General features: G+C 40.2%; 1 protein-coding gene across 1 annotated transcript; it reads right to left on the reverse strand.

The window, feature by feature from the left end:
- Positions 1-1,525: 1,525 nt before the first annotated feature.
- On the reverse strand, positions 1,526-15,647 carry xkrx (XK related X-linked). The gene is made up of 3 exons (XM_088292445.1): positions 14,836-15,647; positions 5,150-5,409; positions 1,526-3,842 (listed from the first exon to the last, which is right to left on the reverse strand). Exons 1-3 carry the CDS (start codon positions 15,162-15,164, stop codon positions 2,992-2,994), a joined length of 1,440 nt encoding a protein of 479 aa, XP_088148571.1. The 5' UTR covers positions 15,165-15,647; the 3' UTR covers positions 1,526-2,991.
- Positions 15,648-20,208: the final 4,561 nt, after the last annotated feature.

Genomic DNA, 20,208 nt, shown 5'->3' on the forward strand with positions numbered 1-20,208 from the left:
TAGTGAATTTTCCTGCTTTAGTCCATCAATAAAGATTGTTGCCATGTTTATTTTCCCCACAGAGCTTCTTGTCTCTTTTGCCCGAACCATAAACCAGTTTCGACAAGGTAGGGCCTCCGTCGCAGCCGGTTCAAGCAGTTCGACGAGCAAATGAGGAAGACTAATTCCTATGCCTTAAAAAGTTTTGACGTCTTTCGACTCAGACACACTTTTTGGCGTGCGTACCGCATCCACTTGCTTTGGTCGCGGTCCACTCTCAAAACATTCTATGTCCCATGTAGAATACATTCTTAAGGGGGTGCAAAATTGAAAATAGGGGTAAAGGCAACCAAACAGTTCTCTGAGAAACCTCATAGTCTTTTGCGTAGGTACAACCGCACAATTCAAATGCACAAAAAAGGATTACAAACAATGCTTAGTTTTGATGTTAAGAGAATCGGAAGTAACAATATGGTGGTTGTAGCCTCCTGCACTGCACCACACAGAGCTGTTCCTAATATTTTAGTGGCTACACACAGAGGGTCAAAATATTAGAATTCCTGCCCCAGCCGACTTGAGTGAAGGGAAGACTTTACCCAGGAATGGTCAACAGTCAATTGCAGGGCACATAAAGAGACAGACGGCCATTCACTCCGTCACCGAGTGGGAACTGAACCCTGCCTGCTACCACTACACCAGGGGTCTTCAATCCTGTTCCTCGAGGACCGCTGATCTGCCGGTTTTCCATTTCACCCTGATTCAAATGATCAGATAATGAGCAAGGTCTGCATAAGCTGGATAATGATCCTGATCATTTGAATTAGGTGTTTTGCAGCAAGGATAGATGGAAAAAGGACAGGACAACAGCCCTTGAGGAACAGGATTGAAGACCTTGCACTAGGCCAAAATTTTATATTTTGGATAATTATAGCAGAGAGCTAAATAAAACCCGAAATTCACCATTTCAAGAAATTGAAATAAGTAATAGTAACAATAATATTTCTAATATACAAATTAGCTAGTAATTGGCCGTCTAAAAAGTAGCGTCTTTAATGAATGAATGTTTTTCCTTCTGAAGTAATCTAAGATACATATTTTTCTTTTCCACATTTGTGCACATTTATTAGGATGCATCACAGTGATATCAGCCCATTAAACCCAATCCATCCACATTTCATTTGTGTCGATAAGATAACATTTCATGTCAAGGTATTAGCCAAAGTGCATTCATATGTCATGTGTCCATAAAAAATACACAAAGGTATATGAAACTAGAATTAGCAAAAATCTATGATTCAAGAAAACGTCACTCATTTTGGTTCCAAATATTAGAAACAGCTCTCATCATGCTCCAAGCACAATAATCCCCATTTTGTTACATGAATACCAGTTCCAACTGAACATTGGTCAGTATTTTTCATCCAGTGATACCCAACCGCTGTGCCAAGGCTCATTAGTGCGTTGTGAGAAAATATCCAATTTCACTTTATTGATCTATAAATCGTTATGTTATTCAATAATTACAAACAATATATCTTTTATTACAATTACAATTATTCATAATAATCTATGCCAGCAACATGAAGCGACAGACAAAATAAACAAATGCTCCTAAAACAGATGGCCAAAGTTCAGTGAATCTGTGTACATTTCATTTGCATTTTTACCCAAGACAAAAATAGCTTCGTGGTGAAATTCAACAGGCCAAGATTTCAAAAGGACTAAATCAAGCGAGACAAGAACATGATATCAATATATGCTTCCCCGCATATTCGGCCTACGATGCCACAAGATGGCACCAAAGCGCAGTCTAAATATGGAATGTTTAGCAGTAACTGGCACAAGGACATATTTTGAAGTGATACAAACGGTCTGAGGACAAGCTTTGGATGATGGGAAGGAGCTTTAACTTTTAGCCTGAGTTGTTAGCAGAAGACATTAAGAGTCTTTGCTGCATGTGCAGAAACGCACTCGCTCACACTTTTTTCCCCTCAAACCAAATCATCAGTTAGCCATTTATGTTAATGTTGCAAAATAAGAAATTATATATGAGTGGATTGAGAGCAAAGTTTGTGGCACATTTAGTGTTGAATCGACAAATATAGACAATTACAAACTCATTGTTTAGATTACTGGACATACTGTAGTGACATTTTGATTGGTAATGTACCTTGCAATTTCTTTTTTTTGCAATACCACGCATCATTCTGACCTTTTTTTTTTTTTTTAACTTGTGAGCGTAAACTTGATAGGTGGCAGGTGACTCAACTCAGAACACAATAAGCAGCAAATAGTGTGAAATAAAAAATAGAAAGATTGAAAAGCTGTTTCATGCAAGTTTACTGTCATACGAAACATAAAAAAGGAAAATGACATGTTATTTTTATCTCAGATTTGAGCACAAACACAAGCAACACAGAGTCAATAGAACACAACCCTAGTCATATATTCTTTATACTCTGCGAGCAACTAGCACATCAACAGTGCACAGACATCCATATGCAGTACATCCGTCTGCCTGCCGCTCTGTCCTATACTGGCCTCAGTTGCCCAAGTCGGGCACCAAATACTACAAAGTATGACAAAAACTCTTTCAGTTCATCTAATGGTGTCTTTACTGTTAGTTTTTTTTATAAAGTACACCAATAATAGGGCTATTTTTCCTCATTAAAAAACAGATTAGAAAATTTGTAGTTATTTTTTTACTTGGGAGGCTGGAACAAATTGATGGCATTTTCATTCATTTCAACGGGGAAAGAAGAGAGATACGAGTGAGTTGAGTTACAAGTGTGGTCACGTAACAAATTATACTCGTACCTCGAGGCACCACTGTAAGGAAGATCATCAAATTGCTGAACAGATGAACAAAGACATTATTTGTGGTAGATAATTTTTGGAGCATTTAAGTGAAATGGGATCATTTGTTGCGGGGCACCTGTCATGGCACACTAATGTAGCGCAACACACTGGTTGGAAATCACTGCTGCTAGATTGTTTGCTACTACTATGATCTCAGGCATATTCCGTGATGTCGTCCAGGATGGCCGTCTCTTGCTGCGCCATGTCGCTGTTGAGGTTCTGCGGCTCAAGCAGCTCGGGGGGCTCGTCGGGTATCAGCACCATGGTGGCGGCGGTGGAATAGGACGTGGGCATCTTTCTCGCCCGCCCCGCGTCCTCGCCCGCTCCTCGACAGCAACAGATGCGACGTAGGCAGTCGTGGACGTTGTGCCGGAAGAGGCTGCGGCACGGGTGGAAGAACTGATAGAAGAGGAGCATGAAGAGCACGGCCAGGCTGTAGCAGATGAGCAGCTGGACGGCGAGCAGCGGCGCGCACACATACTCGTAGAAGTCCGATTTGAAGAAGTACCACAGTGTGATAAGCAGCAGGTTCTCCACAAAGCGGGCGCTGTAATAAATGGCCAGCCGGTCCCAACGCTGCTTGCGATCAATGAGCTCGCCGTGGCTGAGGTCCAGCTGCACGGCCGACCAGCAGAAGACGTTGATGCACGCGTAGAGCAGCGTGAACATGCACAACACCACCACCGTGCCCAGCTTCGAAAAATTCTTCTCTACATCCTTGGCCAACGCGCCCTTCTTGGCCCAGAACTCAGCCCAGGGCAGGAAGAAGAAGAAGACCAGGTTGGCCATGCCCACTAGGATCACCCAATGGGTGAGCGCCGTGCTCATGAGGACCAGGGCGGTGATCCGCGTGGTAATTTCCAGTCCCCGCCATAGGATCATACACAGGTAGGCGGACGGGCGAAAGCGCACCTTGTAGTCATCGTAGCGGATCTGGATGGCCAGGACGCTGCACACCAGGGCCCCGTATATGATGGAGATCTTGGTGATGATCATTAGAGTCACTGCAAAAAACACACAACGCGATCAATGGCGTTAATCGAATTGTATTACAGTGAACATTTGGATGAGAGCAAAGTAAAACGGTCAGAAAGGCTGCTAAGAGGATGACGGCACCATGAAAGGAGCAGCAGGAATTTCTGGCAAGTACTGGGTGTTTGGTGACAGCAATCACCATCTTCCACAAACAGTACGTCTGGGCGTTGAGTTAGGGCGACAAGACAAAAGACTCATCTTACAAAGACAAAAGATAAACGTGATAAACGCATCTGTGATAATATGCTACGATTTTTGGCTAAGATTTCAAAAGGAATGTTAGGTGCAAGCTCATCACCAAAAAAAAACACAAAAACATACTTACTGTGAAGCAAAAATGCCATGAAAAGCCTACTTGAACATCTGAACTTTACTTTAATTCTGAACACAACCACATCCTTAATATAAGACGATGTGCACACTTGTACCACAAAATTATCTCTGATGATTAATAATACTTCCTCTCTCAAAAAGTTTTTGTTCCCCTACTAGAGATGGACACATAATTGATCATGTTAAGCATGGAAAAACGTATAAGTAAGTAAGTATATAAATAATTGATCTTGGTCTTGTTTTCATATCACAAAATCCTGGCTTTTGAACAGGGTTGTGCTTTTTTTTTTTTTTTAATTCCACTGTGTACTCATTTTTTGTCCAGAAAATATCAACATATATAAAGACAAAGAGAAATGTCATGTGAGGACACACGCCAACCCCCACGAAAAAAATTATAACGTGAAAATGTTGACTCTCCTTAAAGGTTTGACATGCGCAGTAGCCCCTTGGACCAAGGTGTGACGCAAAAAGTACAGGAACAGGGGAGGTAAAATTAAGTTCACCTGGAAACCAAGTGCCGCAAACTCAGGAAATAATTCACCATCAATAGAATTATATTAAAACGATCTAATAGTGTTAGACCTCAGAATTGGAACGGTTAAGTAATCAAAATGTAACGCAATGTACAATTAACGTAAAATGTAATGGGAGTAATAGTTGTAATGATAATTTTATTGTTGTGCCGAAATGACTCAAAACAAAAATGATTTAGCAAAATAATAAAAATAAAATTGTGTGCGTGTGTAGTTATTAAACAGGTTTAAGCAAAAGGCAAAAATTGGTCACATTATAAGAATTACATCACATAAACATACTGTAATTCCATCACCATCATCGCTTTCCGCCACCGCGTCAAAACTCGGCTCGGGTTTCCAGTCAATGGCAGCTATCTTTTTAATGAGTATGCATATAACAGTTCAATTTTTTGAAAGTGTCTTACATCGGATGGGGAGGATGTACTTCTCCTGGATGGTGGCATACAGCTGGAGGGTGAGCTGCGGCGTGGAGCCCAGGAAGGCCTGGATGACGGTGGTGCGCTTGAAGGCGTTCCTGTGCGTGGCCAGCATGCGCTCAGAGCGGCTGACTTCGCACTCTGTGCGTGTGCCCTCGCCCCTCTTCAAGTAAATCTTCCTGGTGATTGTCACGTAAGGCTCTTCCTTCCTGCCGGCTTGGAAGTACACCATCAGAGCATCAAAACACCTGCAAGAAAAGCGAATCAAAGCATGAAATACTCCATTACAACAGCAGAGAGCAGCGTAACCTTACTTTCTCTTTTATTATTTATGAAAGCCTTGGATAGTTGATGGCTATTAAATATATTGATACAATCAGAGCAAATGTGTGGGGTTTTTCTTTTGTTTTTTTCGTTTTTTTTACAACAAAAGTAATAGCTAGAGCATTCATAAAATCACCTGCTAAAGTTTAAATAACACTAACAGACATGCCGATAGTTGGACTAAGTCATAAAGAAGTGTGGGGTAATGGGAGTTTTTCGGTTTTAACACACCTGGACGTAGGGATGCAATAAATTACACCAAACAAATAACTGCGAATAATTTCAATTGATTCAAATCAAATTTTTGCTTGTAGCTGCCTTTGTAAAATATTAACTGTTAACTGTCAATCAAACAATTCTAATAAAAAACCATTTAACTTTATACATATTTCATGCAAAGATCAGCGGTTGCAAGGCAGAAAAAATGCTTCTTTGCTAACAAAAATATTATATACCAGGAAAATGGAGAGATGGACTGTTTTTTTCAAACACTATGAATAATGGTGATAATGTACAAAAGTAATTAATAAAAGTGTGAAGATCTTAAAAAAAACGGAGAATTTAAGAATTTTTTTCCACAATTTGGACGGTCCAGTGACTTGCAAGAATCGTGAGCGTGCTGCTTTTATGCATTAAAGTCTCCGGTCGGACTCTCACCCAAAATCTTCATTCCCCAATCATGTGGACGGCAGAATATTGTCGTATGCATTCCATTTCAGAAAGTTGCAGTAAACAAGTAAGTAAGTAAGTAAGAACTGCAAAATCATTTGACAATTTGATTCTTTTTTTTTTTTTTAAATGAATTTTCTTTAATTTTCAAGGCCAAATACCTACTTTTATGTTTAGTGTTAAAAACTGTCAATACATAAGAATTAGATGTTCCAATAAAGAAAACAAAAAAAGAATGATTTTCATTTTATAATCAGTTGTGAATGATCAACAAGGTTTGGGGAAAGAAAAGAAAGAGCAGCATAGTGGCCATTCGATTGATGCGGAGTGGCAACAAAAGTGTACTTCTTTTTAACTCTTATTTAATTATCTATTTACTGAATATTTTCATGAAGGAAAGTAGTATGGCGTGTAATTTTTCCTCAATAAAATGCACATGAAAATTGGGGGGGGGGGGGCTGGAATGGGTGGCATTTCCATTAATTTCAAATAAACTCACAAGGCACCACATTATGTAGCACTTCTCACGAATGTTTACATGACTAGCGGTGCTGGGTTGTGCTCTTCTAGGCTTCATTTTGATTCAGGTTTTACGATAGAAATCGTAATCTTGACCATAAATTTGACTGCACCGTGTAATGAAAATTAGTATCATATATGCATTTTTTAAAAATCAATTGAATTGAATTATGACTCAAAGACCTCTATACCCTGTAGTAACTAAAACATGGACGATTTTGGTTTCAATCTTGAATAATCACAAAAAGAAAACCACCAGAGGGCAGCCTGTGGAAAGAAAACACACTTCCCTGAGGCCTGAAAGGCTCAATAGAAACTGTCAAGGGTGTGGTCCAGTCAACTTTTTTCAAGGTGGAAGCTCTCTGTGTTAGGTTTCAAGACAAACAGCACACTGTTCATATGCTGGGAGGCAAGTTTTCAGCCTGCGGAGACGAAGGACCACAAGCACACAACTCTCAAGTGAGGATTCTGAGTGCATCGCGCCATCTCACATCACCGTGCTGGAATGTTTTGCAACTCTGCAGACCGGCTGCTAATTTGGCCATGTAAACGTGACACGTTGGTCCTTGACCCAAATGTTTGTAGCAGGCAGTAAGCAAACACTTCTCACCACCCTCCCCTCACAAACTGATACGAGCATTTTGTGTGCTCCGGCCAAGGGAGCACTCAGGGAGCCAGCTGGACTATATTGATAAATAAATTAGGCAAAGGAATCAATATGGTGACTTCCTTTCACGAATGTGTCGGCTGGGGTTCAAGCCAAAACGCAGAGCAATTTTTTGTCTCCATTCTCTCTCTGCAAATTCTTCAGAGAGCTCTCCAGCGAGATCATCCAGTTAGGGACCGCCCACAATTAAGCCGACAGGCCTCTGGGAAGACTTTCAGGTGTGCAGAAAGGGCGCACAGCCTGCAACCACAAAAAGTTGAACATGCTGGGACGAGTTGAGTGTGACACAGGCATGTTGACTTAAGGAGATCAAATTGGAAAACATTCAAAATAGGTACATCATCCAATTGTACGATGACGCTGTGCATGTCACTATCCAGGTTGTGCATATCTTATGAGTCTCTGAACTCGAGAAGAAGGTAAAAGAATATGACAGCATTCCCTCATGTCTGCTGAAATAATGCCATGTTTGCTTCGAGTGAACATGCAAACAGTCCATGATTTGCTTCTCCGTGTTTGACTTTGTTGAACTCAGGAAGGAGAAAGAAGATATGAGACGCAGACGCTACAATGGTGTCAACTGACCGCTGCGACTGCGTCATAATATTTTCGGTTTTGCAGAACTCAGGAACTAGGATAAAGACATTCGACCCGGAATTGGAATATACTTGCTAACACACATGGGCGCTATATTGGTGTCAAGTGGCCATGTACACAAAGCTATTCAGCACCGAACTCAGGAAGTGAGGAAAAATATATTGGACTTCGACTTTGTTCATGCCCGCGGACAAATAGTAACGCTATGCCAGCTTAATGAAACTGCAGAACGTGAATGATATGCTGCATTCTGTTTTGCGTTGCTGAACTGAATAAAAGAATTAGTGTCCATCAATTTGTTTTCATTTTTAGCTCGCACGTGTAGTTCCATCCGCAGTTTCTCATTTGAGTGTCTAACGGCGGGCTGCAGAGAATGTTTTACTGCGCGGCTATGAGCTCAGCCATTAAATCATCCTAGAGTGGAGCACAGGAAGCCAACAGGCAGCAGAGGCAATGTGTTTACATCAGCTTGAGATAAAGCAGAGGAAGCGGAATGCAGGACAAATGCTCCTGTGCGCGCGTTCTGGCCTTTGTTTCATCTACATTCCGCTCAGTGTGATATTCAAGGGGAGTCAAATTCTTATTGTCCATTTAAGTCATTGACGTGTGGAGACTGAGCACACCTGAGTGTGAGATCAAATAAAGTAGATAAACGATAACAGCTGCTTCTGGTTTTGCGCTGTGCTACTGAAGTTGATGGGCCCCTCCGAAAGCTTATAGAGTGGTTGCTTCAAGCCTCGACAAAAAACATCCCTTATTTTTATTTGTTTTGTGCTCGTTTTTAACATACGCAATAACTGACTGGTTATTATTTTTTTTTTAAATTTATTTATTTTTCCTTTGACTTGAGATAGGGATCCAGAACTGGTCGCCAGCCAATCTCTGGGTCACCAATAGACAAACGGACAATAGAACCTTTTCGTTGACGTCATTTTACCCACAATGATTTGTGTCAGTTTGCCATATTTGAGAGCAAGCACGCTGGAGAGAAACACGACGAGAAGCCTTATCCATTGTAAGCGCTAGCGGTCATAATTCTCCTTATGAATAGTTTCGAGAAAAAAAAGTCACTATTTAAGACACACTTCCATTACATCGGCACACTGGAACCAGTTGTTTGAATGATATGAAGAAAACTGAAGTTGAATGGTGGGAAAGATCCATATGTACTGTAGTTCCAAAATCAGACAGGCCAAATGAAAAGTTTGTTCCCCGAGATAAAATATCACACCATTGTGGATTACTTGATAAAAATAAAATAAAATAAAATAAAAGGGATGTTGCTTTTGGTTGATCCAGTACATCGATCACTACTTTAAAACATCTTTCATTTCGGTTCCAATAAACATCAAAGCCTTTCAAGCTAGCGCTCTGCTTGATAGCTGCTAACGAAGAGACATGCTTTTCCCCACCTGGTTTACAATCACTGCCAGTATCAGGAAGAATGATTTCTTATCTCCAGTTGAGCGACTGTAGCAACTGTTCACTGCACAGGTGCTCACCATAGATGTGACTTAGCGACTATTTCGACTATGCCTTGGTTGTGGCACCTACTCGACCGTGTGCCCTCGACAGCTTGCCCTCAAACCTGGACGCCTTTGCACACAGCGCACAACCGTGAGGGTCAATTTAGAATCTTCAATTAACCTAACAGGCATGTTTTTTTTTTAATGTGGGAGTAAACCAAAACACCCAGAGAAACCCACGCAGGTACGGAGAGACCATACAATCTCCACACAGGAAAGCCGAAACCTGGATTCGAACCCTTAATCCCTTCACTGCGAGGCAATTGGTCGGAACAGTCACCCACAGGGGCTGGAAAAGATTAATGGCATTTCCACTCATTTCAGTGGGTAAAGATGATGTGAGAAACAGGCATGCTCATGGGAGGAAGTGAACAAGTCAGACTCCACGCCACTGTAATTAGATGGCTCATCCATTCAGTTGACAGAAAACTTTGTTCGTAAACTGATTTGCTCAAATTTAAGCCCAAATTTATCCGGAATCCGGCTTGGTAAAAGGCAGAAATGACACAGCATCACATTCAAATAAAAGTGCTGACACAGCCTTGAAGAGAACATCGTTTCCTGGCGTTTGAGATGCGCGACAAAGAAAGAGCTTTCAGCGTATCGACATGTTGCACCACTTTAAGATCTTTGCATTGGATTGCAACACAATCAGATTGTTAGATTATCTGCAGTCTGCACAAAAAGGAGCATAATAAAGCTGCCATGCGATTTAGCGAAAAGAACACAACCACTTTCACACATGTAAATTCAGCAGGCGGAGAATCACAGCTAAGAATGTCGGCTTTCTTGCGGGGTGTGTGAATTTGAGATCGCCACAGTTTCACGGCTGCCAAACAAGTTATCTCGCTTTCTAAAAGCTTACCCCCGGAATAAAAGCAGGCAGGGCTATTGAGAGAAATGTTTCCAATCACTCGTTTTATAATAAAGCCGCATGCAGGAGGTCGGCCAAGATCAAGCCACAATAAATATGATGAACGGTGTGCTTGCAAGACATTAAAAGCTGCTTCTAGGGGGAAGGGATTTCGACAACAATAAATAAAAATCAATAGCATATAATCTTGTGTCCGGCTGTACATTCAGTTGGAATTTTCCAGATTTAATCGACTTTTTATAGCCGGCACTATCACATTGGAATCATACAAGCCATCAATACTAACTCAATAGAAGGCAAATTGAACAATTCAGAAACAATATTTACCTAACAACATGACAAATATATAAAACATTTCAATAAAATCACCAGTGTTGATTAATAACCTGGTTGGGCGAGTTATTTCCAAAATGTTAGTTAGTTGCATTTCAAAGTAATATATTTCGTAACAATATTATCTTTTTTTTAAATTTTTTTTTTTTTTAAATCGGCAGTTAATTGATTTAGTATATACTTTTTACGTTTTAAAAGGAAAATGCAAAATTTGCAATGAGATGAGGTCTGCTTTAAGATTTTTTAAAGACTAAGATTGGCTGGGAACAAGTCCAGGATACTTCATACGTCATTCCACGCATTCCAATTAACGAGGGTAACTGACAAATAAATTCCTCAGGAACAGTGAATCTTTGGATTCCAGTTGACGAGTTGAAACATCCACAGCATTTAATGGTTTCATGTGGCATTGGTTATGTTAACTTTACATTTGAAAAATGTTACTTTAGACATTGCTTGTGCACATTATGAACGGGACAGTTTAATTTATTCAATTTCAGTTCTTTGTAAATGTTCACCTGGTTGTTGGTTGATCAGTATCACTTGACAATTGCGTTCCACTTCCATGGTTCCAATATATCAAGTGGGAGGACATTTTATTCAGCGTGTGGCCTTCTGTTATTTCCATCTGGATTATGAGTCAGCTCACTATGGGAGAATATTATACAAAGAGTCCGAATATAGACTTACAGGACAATTATTAACTTTGTAAATGTGGAGTCTTTGATATAACTGTTTTTCTGAAGAAATTATTAGGTTGTGCAGCTGTGCCTGGTGTTGTTTTTGGTAGTAGTGTAAAGCTTTAAAGAAACTGTAAAATATTTTTTTTTAATAATGAGTCAAATTTAGATATTTTACTTTCACTTTTGCAGAGACTTTCTGAGAATTATTCTCTGGCTAAATATGTCTTGTGCCACCATACACTCTTCTGTGAAGTTATACAGTTGTGTTCAAAAGCGGCAATGTATTTGTTAAAAAACAAAAAAAACAAAACACAATATACTTTACTTTCACAACCATAAGGCGCACTTACAAGTCTTATATTTTCTCCCAAATTAACAAAGGCGGACGTAACTGAGAGCAGCATGCGCGTGAAAGAGGACGCTAAAAGGCACGTCACAATTGCAAGGCTTGACGAAGGAACTCCAACCGCTTGACATCGGTGTGAACAGGGCGTTCAAAGTGAAAATGTTAGCGGTATGGGAACAATGGATGACAGATGGCAAACACAGCTTTACTAAGATTGGGACGCAGCGCCGAGCGAGTTACGCCATAATTTGTGAATGGATTGTGGACAATTGGGCTAACTTGTCTGCTTGCACGGTTGTTTTGTCATTTCTGAGGAGCCGCATGGCAACGAGACTAAGTCTGACAATGACGATAGCATACATGCTATCGTATGTTTTAGAGTGCATGCATGCTAATGTATGTGTTAAGCGAGCAAATGTTTTAAAATGCTTGCGCACAATAATATGGTGTGGTTTAAATATGTCTTCAATACATTAAAATACCCGCAACTGAGATTGCGCCTTTCCTTACGGTCGCGAAAATAACGTCTATATTGTTACTGTCCGGCAGAAACCTCAAATGCTCAAATATGACCACAGTAATTTTTTTCCACTTTGTCTGTAAATTTGACACAATTTTAACCAATTTAAAGCGGTGAAAATATCAAATACAATACAATAACGAGTGAAAACAGTAAAATACGCCGGATTAAGTTGGTCACAGAAGAAAGTCTCCCTTTCAAATTAATATCTACTTAACAGACGTGGTTAGCTGGCTCGTTGTTGTATTTATTGCATCACTCATGGCTTATTCTTTAAGAAAACATTTGTGAAGATGTTGTCGGCCAGACGTTTGCTTTTGTGATGCTTCCAAAGGCTTTATAAACGGTAGGGGTTTCACCGGATCACAGACTTTGAAGTACTCGGTAGTATTACGTTGACGTGAGTGTGCAAAAGCAATAAAAGGTAAAATACAACTTGAACAAGCTTTTTTTTTTCCCGACTTCCTGTAAAGTTGTCATTTTGACAGTACGAGGATTCGGCCGGACAGCGACAATGTGCTTCAATTTCTATTGAAACTGATTGGCAGCATTTCCTGTAACATCTGCGATGTTACGTCGCCATTAATCAGCATTTTGAAGAGTAGCGAAACTAGTTAGTGACTGTCGGCCACTCGGGCAAACTATTTGCGGAACCCCACACACTTGCACAACAGTCCACCCGGTTTTGCTCTCGAGTCACTCGATGAGTGGCATCCCTGAGACTTGATTGTTCTGAGTCGTGAGTGCTTAGTGAGTCCTACCTATGAGAAGTGCTCGTACCCCAAGTATGCACTCACTCGCAAGTCAAACCCCCAAAAAATAAATAAATTCTCAGAATGATGGCTCTTAGCTCAAAAAACTCGTAAGTTGGTATCTCAAGGCATGACAAAATCTGTACCTGTTACTGAATACTTTGTCAAATAGCCTCATTACTTTTCTCAACCTCCGCAGAAGACGCAGTGTAAAAAAGATGTAAGCAGGGGTAAAGTCCACCATGGTTGAGATCTTGATTGATCTATTGATTGAGATCTTATGGACTCGAAGAAAACAGGGACAGCCCAACGTGAACCAGTGAGCATTGACGACAATGACGCAACAGATTTGGAAAAGCAAGCTATGTCCGATTTGTAGCTTCATTCAAAATAATGGCAATGCTGTCACTTCAAAGACTGATTTAATTAAAAAGATTTTTTTTTATTTATTGCGTTGTCAATTCAGTCCTGATTGGATTTGAATTACGACAGTGGTGTCTCAAATACTGGTTCAATTAGTTCCATGAGAATTAATCCGTATGAGCCTTTTTTTGTGACTTGTGATGCTCTTTATGGTGTGGAAACCTTGAAATTAAGTATTGTACATACATATGGCTATAAATGGATACATTCACTTCACAGTAAGACGCAGTAATATTAGTTCTTCTTCAGAGACTTAAGAATGTATGCCTGTGAGTAGTGTTATATCGTCTGTCTGCATGTGTTGTTCCACCAATTGTGCTTAAATGTCAGTTGTTCAACATCAACCCCGATGTTATTTACTTGGAATTAGCCCATCTATTGTGTTTTGCATCGCCTGTTATGTTAACATTAAGCTAAAACAGACCAGACTTTACTTCCGTGGGGTCGTTTTAAACACTACATAATCTTTTCTTTTTTTTTTTTTTAGAACGAACTGGCCAACCAAGATGACCCATTTTTCACCATCAAGCTCAGTGTGTTATCATTATCTATTTTATCCATTCATTTTGGAGAAATTAGGAAATAAGTGACGACTTAAAAAAAATACCTACTTTTAAGAAGGAATATGGCCGCGCCCCGCTACGCTCTTCCCATGGCACTACAAGAGTCAGTAAAGGGGCCGATACAAACTCTCCATTGGAAATCATTTGACCTAAATTGCTTATAACGTCCAAAAACGGTGATCAATTGGCACCAAAATTCATGTGGACATCCCTAACTATTGCCTATGACTACTTCAATATACCAAAAGGATTACATGCCAACTTATTATATAAGTGCCATTGTTAAGCTAATAAAAGTGTCCCTTTAAACATTTTGTCAGACAATAAACTTCAACTGTGAGTGGCAATAAACAGCGTGAGGCCTCTTTTATGAAGAGTTGTTCATTATCTGACAAACTACTGCTTGTTGTTCACTGCCAGCATGAAGTGCATGTTTCTGAAATGTTTGCTCACAAGTCCAAAAAAATACAAAATAAAAAAGGCCGTATGACAGCTCATATCACTTAAAACTTGCAACTCAGGTCACTCGTAGATCAAAGTTCCACTCTACTTCAATTCGTAAACGACATTTTCCGTCCTATGACTGGCTAGTCAGAGGAAAACTTGTTACAGCCAACTTTGACAAGCAAAACACATCTATCGGCATCTTCACACGTGAATATGTTTAATAATCAGCATATCTGTTGACTAGGCTGTATTTTATTTTTTCGTCATGTTATTGGATAAATAATGATAATCTGATGATGCGTCGTCCAGTTCCAAGCTGTAAATACTTTTCAAACAATTAGGCTGCGTTTTGATTTGTGAGTAATCTTTCCTCCTCTGCCTATAATTTTTTTCCTCTGCTCTTTTTTTGGGATTTTGTTTTGAAAGCCAACCTGATGATAGGCCCCAGGAGCAGCAGGTGCAGCAGGAGGACCAGCGGCCGGTCTCGGCCCACGTCCCTGTGGATGAAGATGAGTGTCATCTGGATGAGCACAGCCGGCAGGAGCATGAAGGTGATGGTGAAGCCCAGCCAGTGCTCGTCGTCCGTGCGGTGGTAGCTGCCGCACAGCACCGCGGCGTTGAGCAGCTCCGCGCAGTACAGCACCGTGGCGAGCACCACGCCCAGCGGAGGGCGCACTCTACTCGGATTCACTACGACCACAACCTCGCTGTCCGACGCCGGGGGGTCTTCGTAGGAAATCTCCCTCTCCTGCTCCTCCATGCCGACAGTGACAAAAATCCAACTTTTTTTTCTCTTCACGCTTTAATCCCCCAGGGGACACTCGCGTTTAAATGAAAGAATCATAGCGTCAATTAGGTGAACGCTTAATTCGGCTACATCTCTCCAACCTGCCACCATTGTTCTTTCACAAATTCAAAAGAGTCAAAACGTCAAGTTTTTATACACTTTTAACCGGAGGAATCGCCTGGTTAGCAGGAGTGGGTTCGCGCCCCATCCGGCGTCGGTGCCGCTCGCTCGGTCCGTCGGCGTGGAAGTTCCGCCTCGTCACGTCGTCAACTTAAAAATCTTTAAAACCTCCGAAGCTCTTCTTTCCTGCCTCGTCCAACATTTGGATCTCATGACAGTGACTTGGTGGCGGCGGCAGTTGGCATGATTGTGGTTGCATGTCTTTTCAGCTGTTTCATTGCATGCACCCTCCGTGGTTGGTGGTTGTGTGTAAAGAGCACGCAGGCTGACTTGCAAAATAAACACAATACAGGATGTGGAAACGATTGACTTATAAAATAAGAGCATTAGTCCACGCGTGGATATCCGGTGTGGTTCTTTTCAAACAAAATGAATATTTATGTTATTGAAGGCGTTCTGAAACTTTTTGGATTGAAAGACATGTTTCTTATTTGTTGTTGTTCATGAAAATTACATTTATTCTCTTGATAATCTCGGGCTCTAATATTATACAGTACCAGTCAGAAATTTGGAAACACCATCTAATTCTGTGTTTTTCGTTTAAAAATGGAATGAATTGTGGACTAATAGTTTGTCACCAATATTATGAAAAAAATATTTATGGAATTATTTGGTTTCATAAAAAGTCAATCTAGAAATAATTAGATTTTATAATTTAGAAGTAGGCAGACGTTGTCCAGATCACAGCTTTGCACATCTTGGTATTGCCATTTTCTCAGTCAGTTTTATGATGTAGCTCAAAGGTGTGAAACTCTGGTCCGCGGGCCAAATTTGGCCCGTAATGTAATTATATTTGGCCCGCGAGGCTATACTAAATGACTACTATACCGTTTTACATTCTATATGATAATAGTAACATTCTATATGATAATAGTAACATTCAAAATGCTAATAGTAAAATTCAAAATGATAATAGTAATTTTAAAAGCTAAACATTGTATTGTATTAATAAACCCGCTTATAATCAGCATTTATATTGTTTTTGAAAAATTAAATGCTGGCCCGCGGCTTTGTTCAAGGTTTACTTTTCGGCCCACTGTGTATTTAAGTTTGACACCCCTTATGTAAATAATTATTTATACCTGAAATGACTTTCAGTTCACAGCAATCAGTCAATTGAAATTTAAAACAATAGTATGATGATTACGTGTGTATTTTGTGAAGTAAAAAAAATAAATCCAATGAGTTCCTGTTGTGTGTGTGGGCGTTCCTAGTTCTGAGTCTCAAGCTACTGTGGTGTAAAATTGTCTTTTGTGTGGCGAGTATTTTTTGTGAATGAATGCTACTAATACCAGAATTAATATGGTTTATTTTTATACTTCTTCACTTTGGGTACCAAAGGTAGAAAAGCGCTATACAAGTAACAGCCCATATACAAATTTCTGATGAATACTCAATATTTACAGTAACTAACAGTGTGTGATTCGACACTTCCTTTTTGCATCTTTTTGGACGTAGCTGGAAAAGGTAAATACAGTAGTTACATGAGTGTCCGATTGCAAAGCCCTTCAGGGCACATTCCTGGAGAGCAGCCTTTCCCAAGTTGGTTATTTTTATTGAGTTTCCTATTGTTGAATGATTTCATTCAGGTTTTCTTGCCAAATTTCCACTTTGGTGTGGTGAGTTCACGTCTCTTGTGTTTTTCAGCATTAGCGCGCATAATTAGCAAATCGTTATATCGCTTACTGTATGTACTATGCTGCATCTGACAATGTTGTCGCAATAGATTGTGCCGTTTTGTTGGTTTGGGTGTCGGGCAGGGACCAAATTTGTAACAGTATGAGGACTTGAGCTGAAAAAGCTGTAGGAAAACTGTAGGATAGAAAAGGAGCACACCACTACAAGCATTCTATTTGATGTATACGAATGGATACGATCGAACAATTTCTTTAAATCAAATGTATGTAGAACGGTATGCACAGTAACAGTTCTTCAATGCCACTTAACATGTTTCCTTAATAGAAAAATGTCCTTTTTGGGAACATCCTCTTCAGAGACAAACCAGCCGCTGGATTCTGTCTTCAGTTGGTGCCATGAAATGATGATAGTTTTATTTCAATATTTCTATAAATATTGTCTCCTGTATAAGTGAGTGGAAAGCCCCTTCCATTTGCACATAGTTTAATGATAATGTAATCTCTCTTTGATGAATTTCTCTGCATTCAGCTAAAAATGTCGTGCAGTATATCATGTTCTTGTCAAGTAAAAGCAGAAAGAGGAACACACTACAGCTTAGCAGTGGGCTACATATAGCATTGAGAGTTCGGTTGCTTTGCACTTCCATTTTTAGAGTTCACCCACTGCTTGTCCTAGGACTTGTTGCTCTCCGAACTGTACAGTCGGCAGGGAAACAATAACAAAGAGTGACTCACTCTGCAACCCATTGACATTTTACACTGACGTGTCCTCATTTGTCTCGTTGCTTGTGTAGGTCACACTGGCTCTCTCTCTGAACACATATTAAAATTGAGGTTGGGAGAACCAGGCTGATAGTTTGGCTTAAGCACTGAAAGCAAATGAGCTGTTGTTTGCTGAGAGGATTTGACTATAGCCAAATGCACATAATCAAACACTGTAACGTCCAGACAATTTTAAAACAAAGCAACATTTTTAGAGGGAAAACATGCCTTAAAAATGTGCAAGTTACACTGACAGCATATTGTTGAGGCTAATTAAATAAATTAATTAATAAACAAATGGATAAACAAATGAATCCCATTGTAATGAATGAATATGTTTTCCAAATATAACTCATCCTGCCATGTCTCTACAGATTCTGATCATTACAACTTTAAAATGCTGAGCTCCACATTTTATAGGATGCGATTATCTAAATCAATCCAGACATTTCAAATATTAACCTCTGCCTTCAACATTCCTCAACTGATTCAAGATATTATCATTTTAGTATCGTGTTCCATTCTTATAAGTCTCACTTTACATATTTCGAGGAATTTTTTAGCATTTAAATGCTATTTAGATTGTTTACTTTTATGATACAACTGTAAGCTTCTTACTTCTTAGAGATCCCGTAAAGTGAATTTAGCGATTCTTTGTAAATACATTATGCATGTTTGAAGATGATTGTTGAAAACATATGCAGCGACTGAGAGCTACTGTATGTTGTGCTCATTTGAAGAACTACAACCTAAAACTATTTTTCACCATTTCAGTTTTCCCATTTTCTTTTTCTTGGCTAAAACAGTGCCCAGTGACACACTTGGGCATTCGGCACATGGCGAAATGTGCAGTTAGGAACAAGCCATGCCTATTATACACCTAGAAAATGCATTTTCCCTCCAGACAGAAAAATGACTTGGCCTCTTTAGAGTAGCTTGTTGTCAGTCGTGAGTCTGCACTGTCATGGAAAAAAAGGCAGGAGATTGTGTCATTACAGCCAGTGTGTGGACTGGGGTGTCGCACTGGTGCATGTGGCGTGCCTTATTGTCGTGATGTGGAAAAGCCCCATAATGACCCAGTGGGACATCCAGCCACTGGAGGATTTAAGCACATTTTTTCCCGCATTTCAAACAAGTAGTCACTGTATGTATTGGTTGAAGAGAGATGCTATATGAAGTCACAACCATTTTCCAGCTGGTAGTTAACATATTTGATTGATAGCTGGCAGTTGAGCGGGGCGTGGTTCCAACAGTGCATGTTTTTCCATCGATCCATTAGCCAAGCCGCTCATCCTCATTCCTCACAAGGGTCAAAGGCTTGTTGGAGCCAATCCCAGCAATCTATGGGCATAAAGGTGGGGTACAAAAAAAACCAGCTACATTTTGATCTCCAACATTTTTCATTATTTTTTGAGAGGGAAAAAACTGACCTCAGAGCTCACCATGAACTTCCTGTCAGATTTAATCTCAGTAAATGAGTTGCGCCTGCTACTGAGGAGGAGGTGGGGGAAGCCGACAGCAAAAATGAAGGCTCATCATTACTAATGCATGCGTTGCCGTGGGTCACTGACTCCAGACTGCAGATGTGCTCATGTGGGACCTTGGGGAAAGCCCAAATTGGAAATATCATTAGGGAGCAGCAGATTTCAGGCTTGGACGGTGCAGCCTTTGTTTGAGATTGTTGCAAAGCCCCCTTCGAATCAGGAGGTCAGCAGAGTGCAAAATCAACTGTCAGGGGTGTTTGAGGCATGTTTGCTATGTGGAGCAAATGGGGGTGTGGCGGCTTTGCTTTACCTCAGCTGTTTTTGGCCCAGTGTGTGTGCGCGTGTGTGTTTGTGTGTGTGTGGGCGTGTGCGTGTGCGTGTGTGTGGGCGTGTGCGTGTGCGTGTGCGTGTGTGCGTGTGCGTGCGTGCATGTGCGCATGTGGGTTAGAGTCCAGCGGAAGCAGAAGCATATAAGGGCGGTACCTGTCTGGACATCAGTCTAATAAGTTAATGAGATAAACAAACAAACCCTATATCCACACTGTCAATATTTATACACCTTAAATATGACAACACTATAGGTAATATTATCATACATTACCATACAACTATATGCAACATTTTAATCATATTTGTACTTTTTAGATTCGATTTTACATTTCTTTTAATGACACCTCAGTGCTCCTCTTTCTTTGCACTTCATTGGTTATTACTGACACAAGCCGGTGCAGTATCTCACAAAAAATGAGTATTACTCTATTATTTTTTGTAAATTCATTATCTATCTATCTATCTATCTATCTATCTTTCTAGCTGCTAGCAAGCAAAATAGCTATCTAGCTAGCTAGCTATCTAGCATCTAAATGTTTGGATGGTGTGATATGGAATGGAATTAAGTATATGTTGCTGTGAATTTCACTGCACAATCTATATTCGTGAAGGAAAATACTGTGC

The sequence above is a fragment of the Idiotropiscis lumnitzeri genome, chromosome 4, assembly GCF_059441095.1.
Source record: "Idiotropiscis lumnitzeri isolate Australia: NSW breed Sydney's pygmy pipehorse chromosome 4, RoL_Ilum_1.0, whole genome shotgun sequence".
NCBI classification, from domain to species: domain Eukaryota; kingdom Metazoa; phylum Chordata; class Actinopteri; order Syngnathiformes; family Syngnathidae; genus Idiotropiscis; species Idiotropiscis lumnitzeri.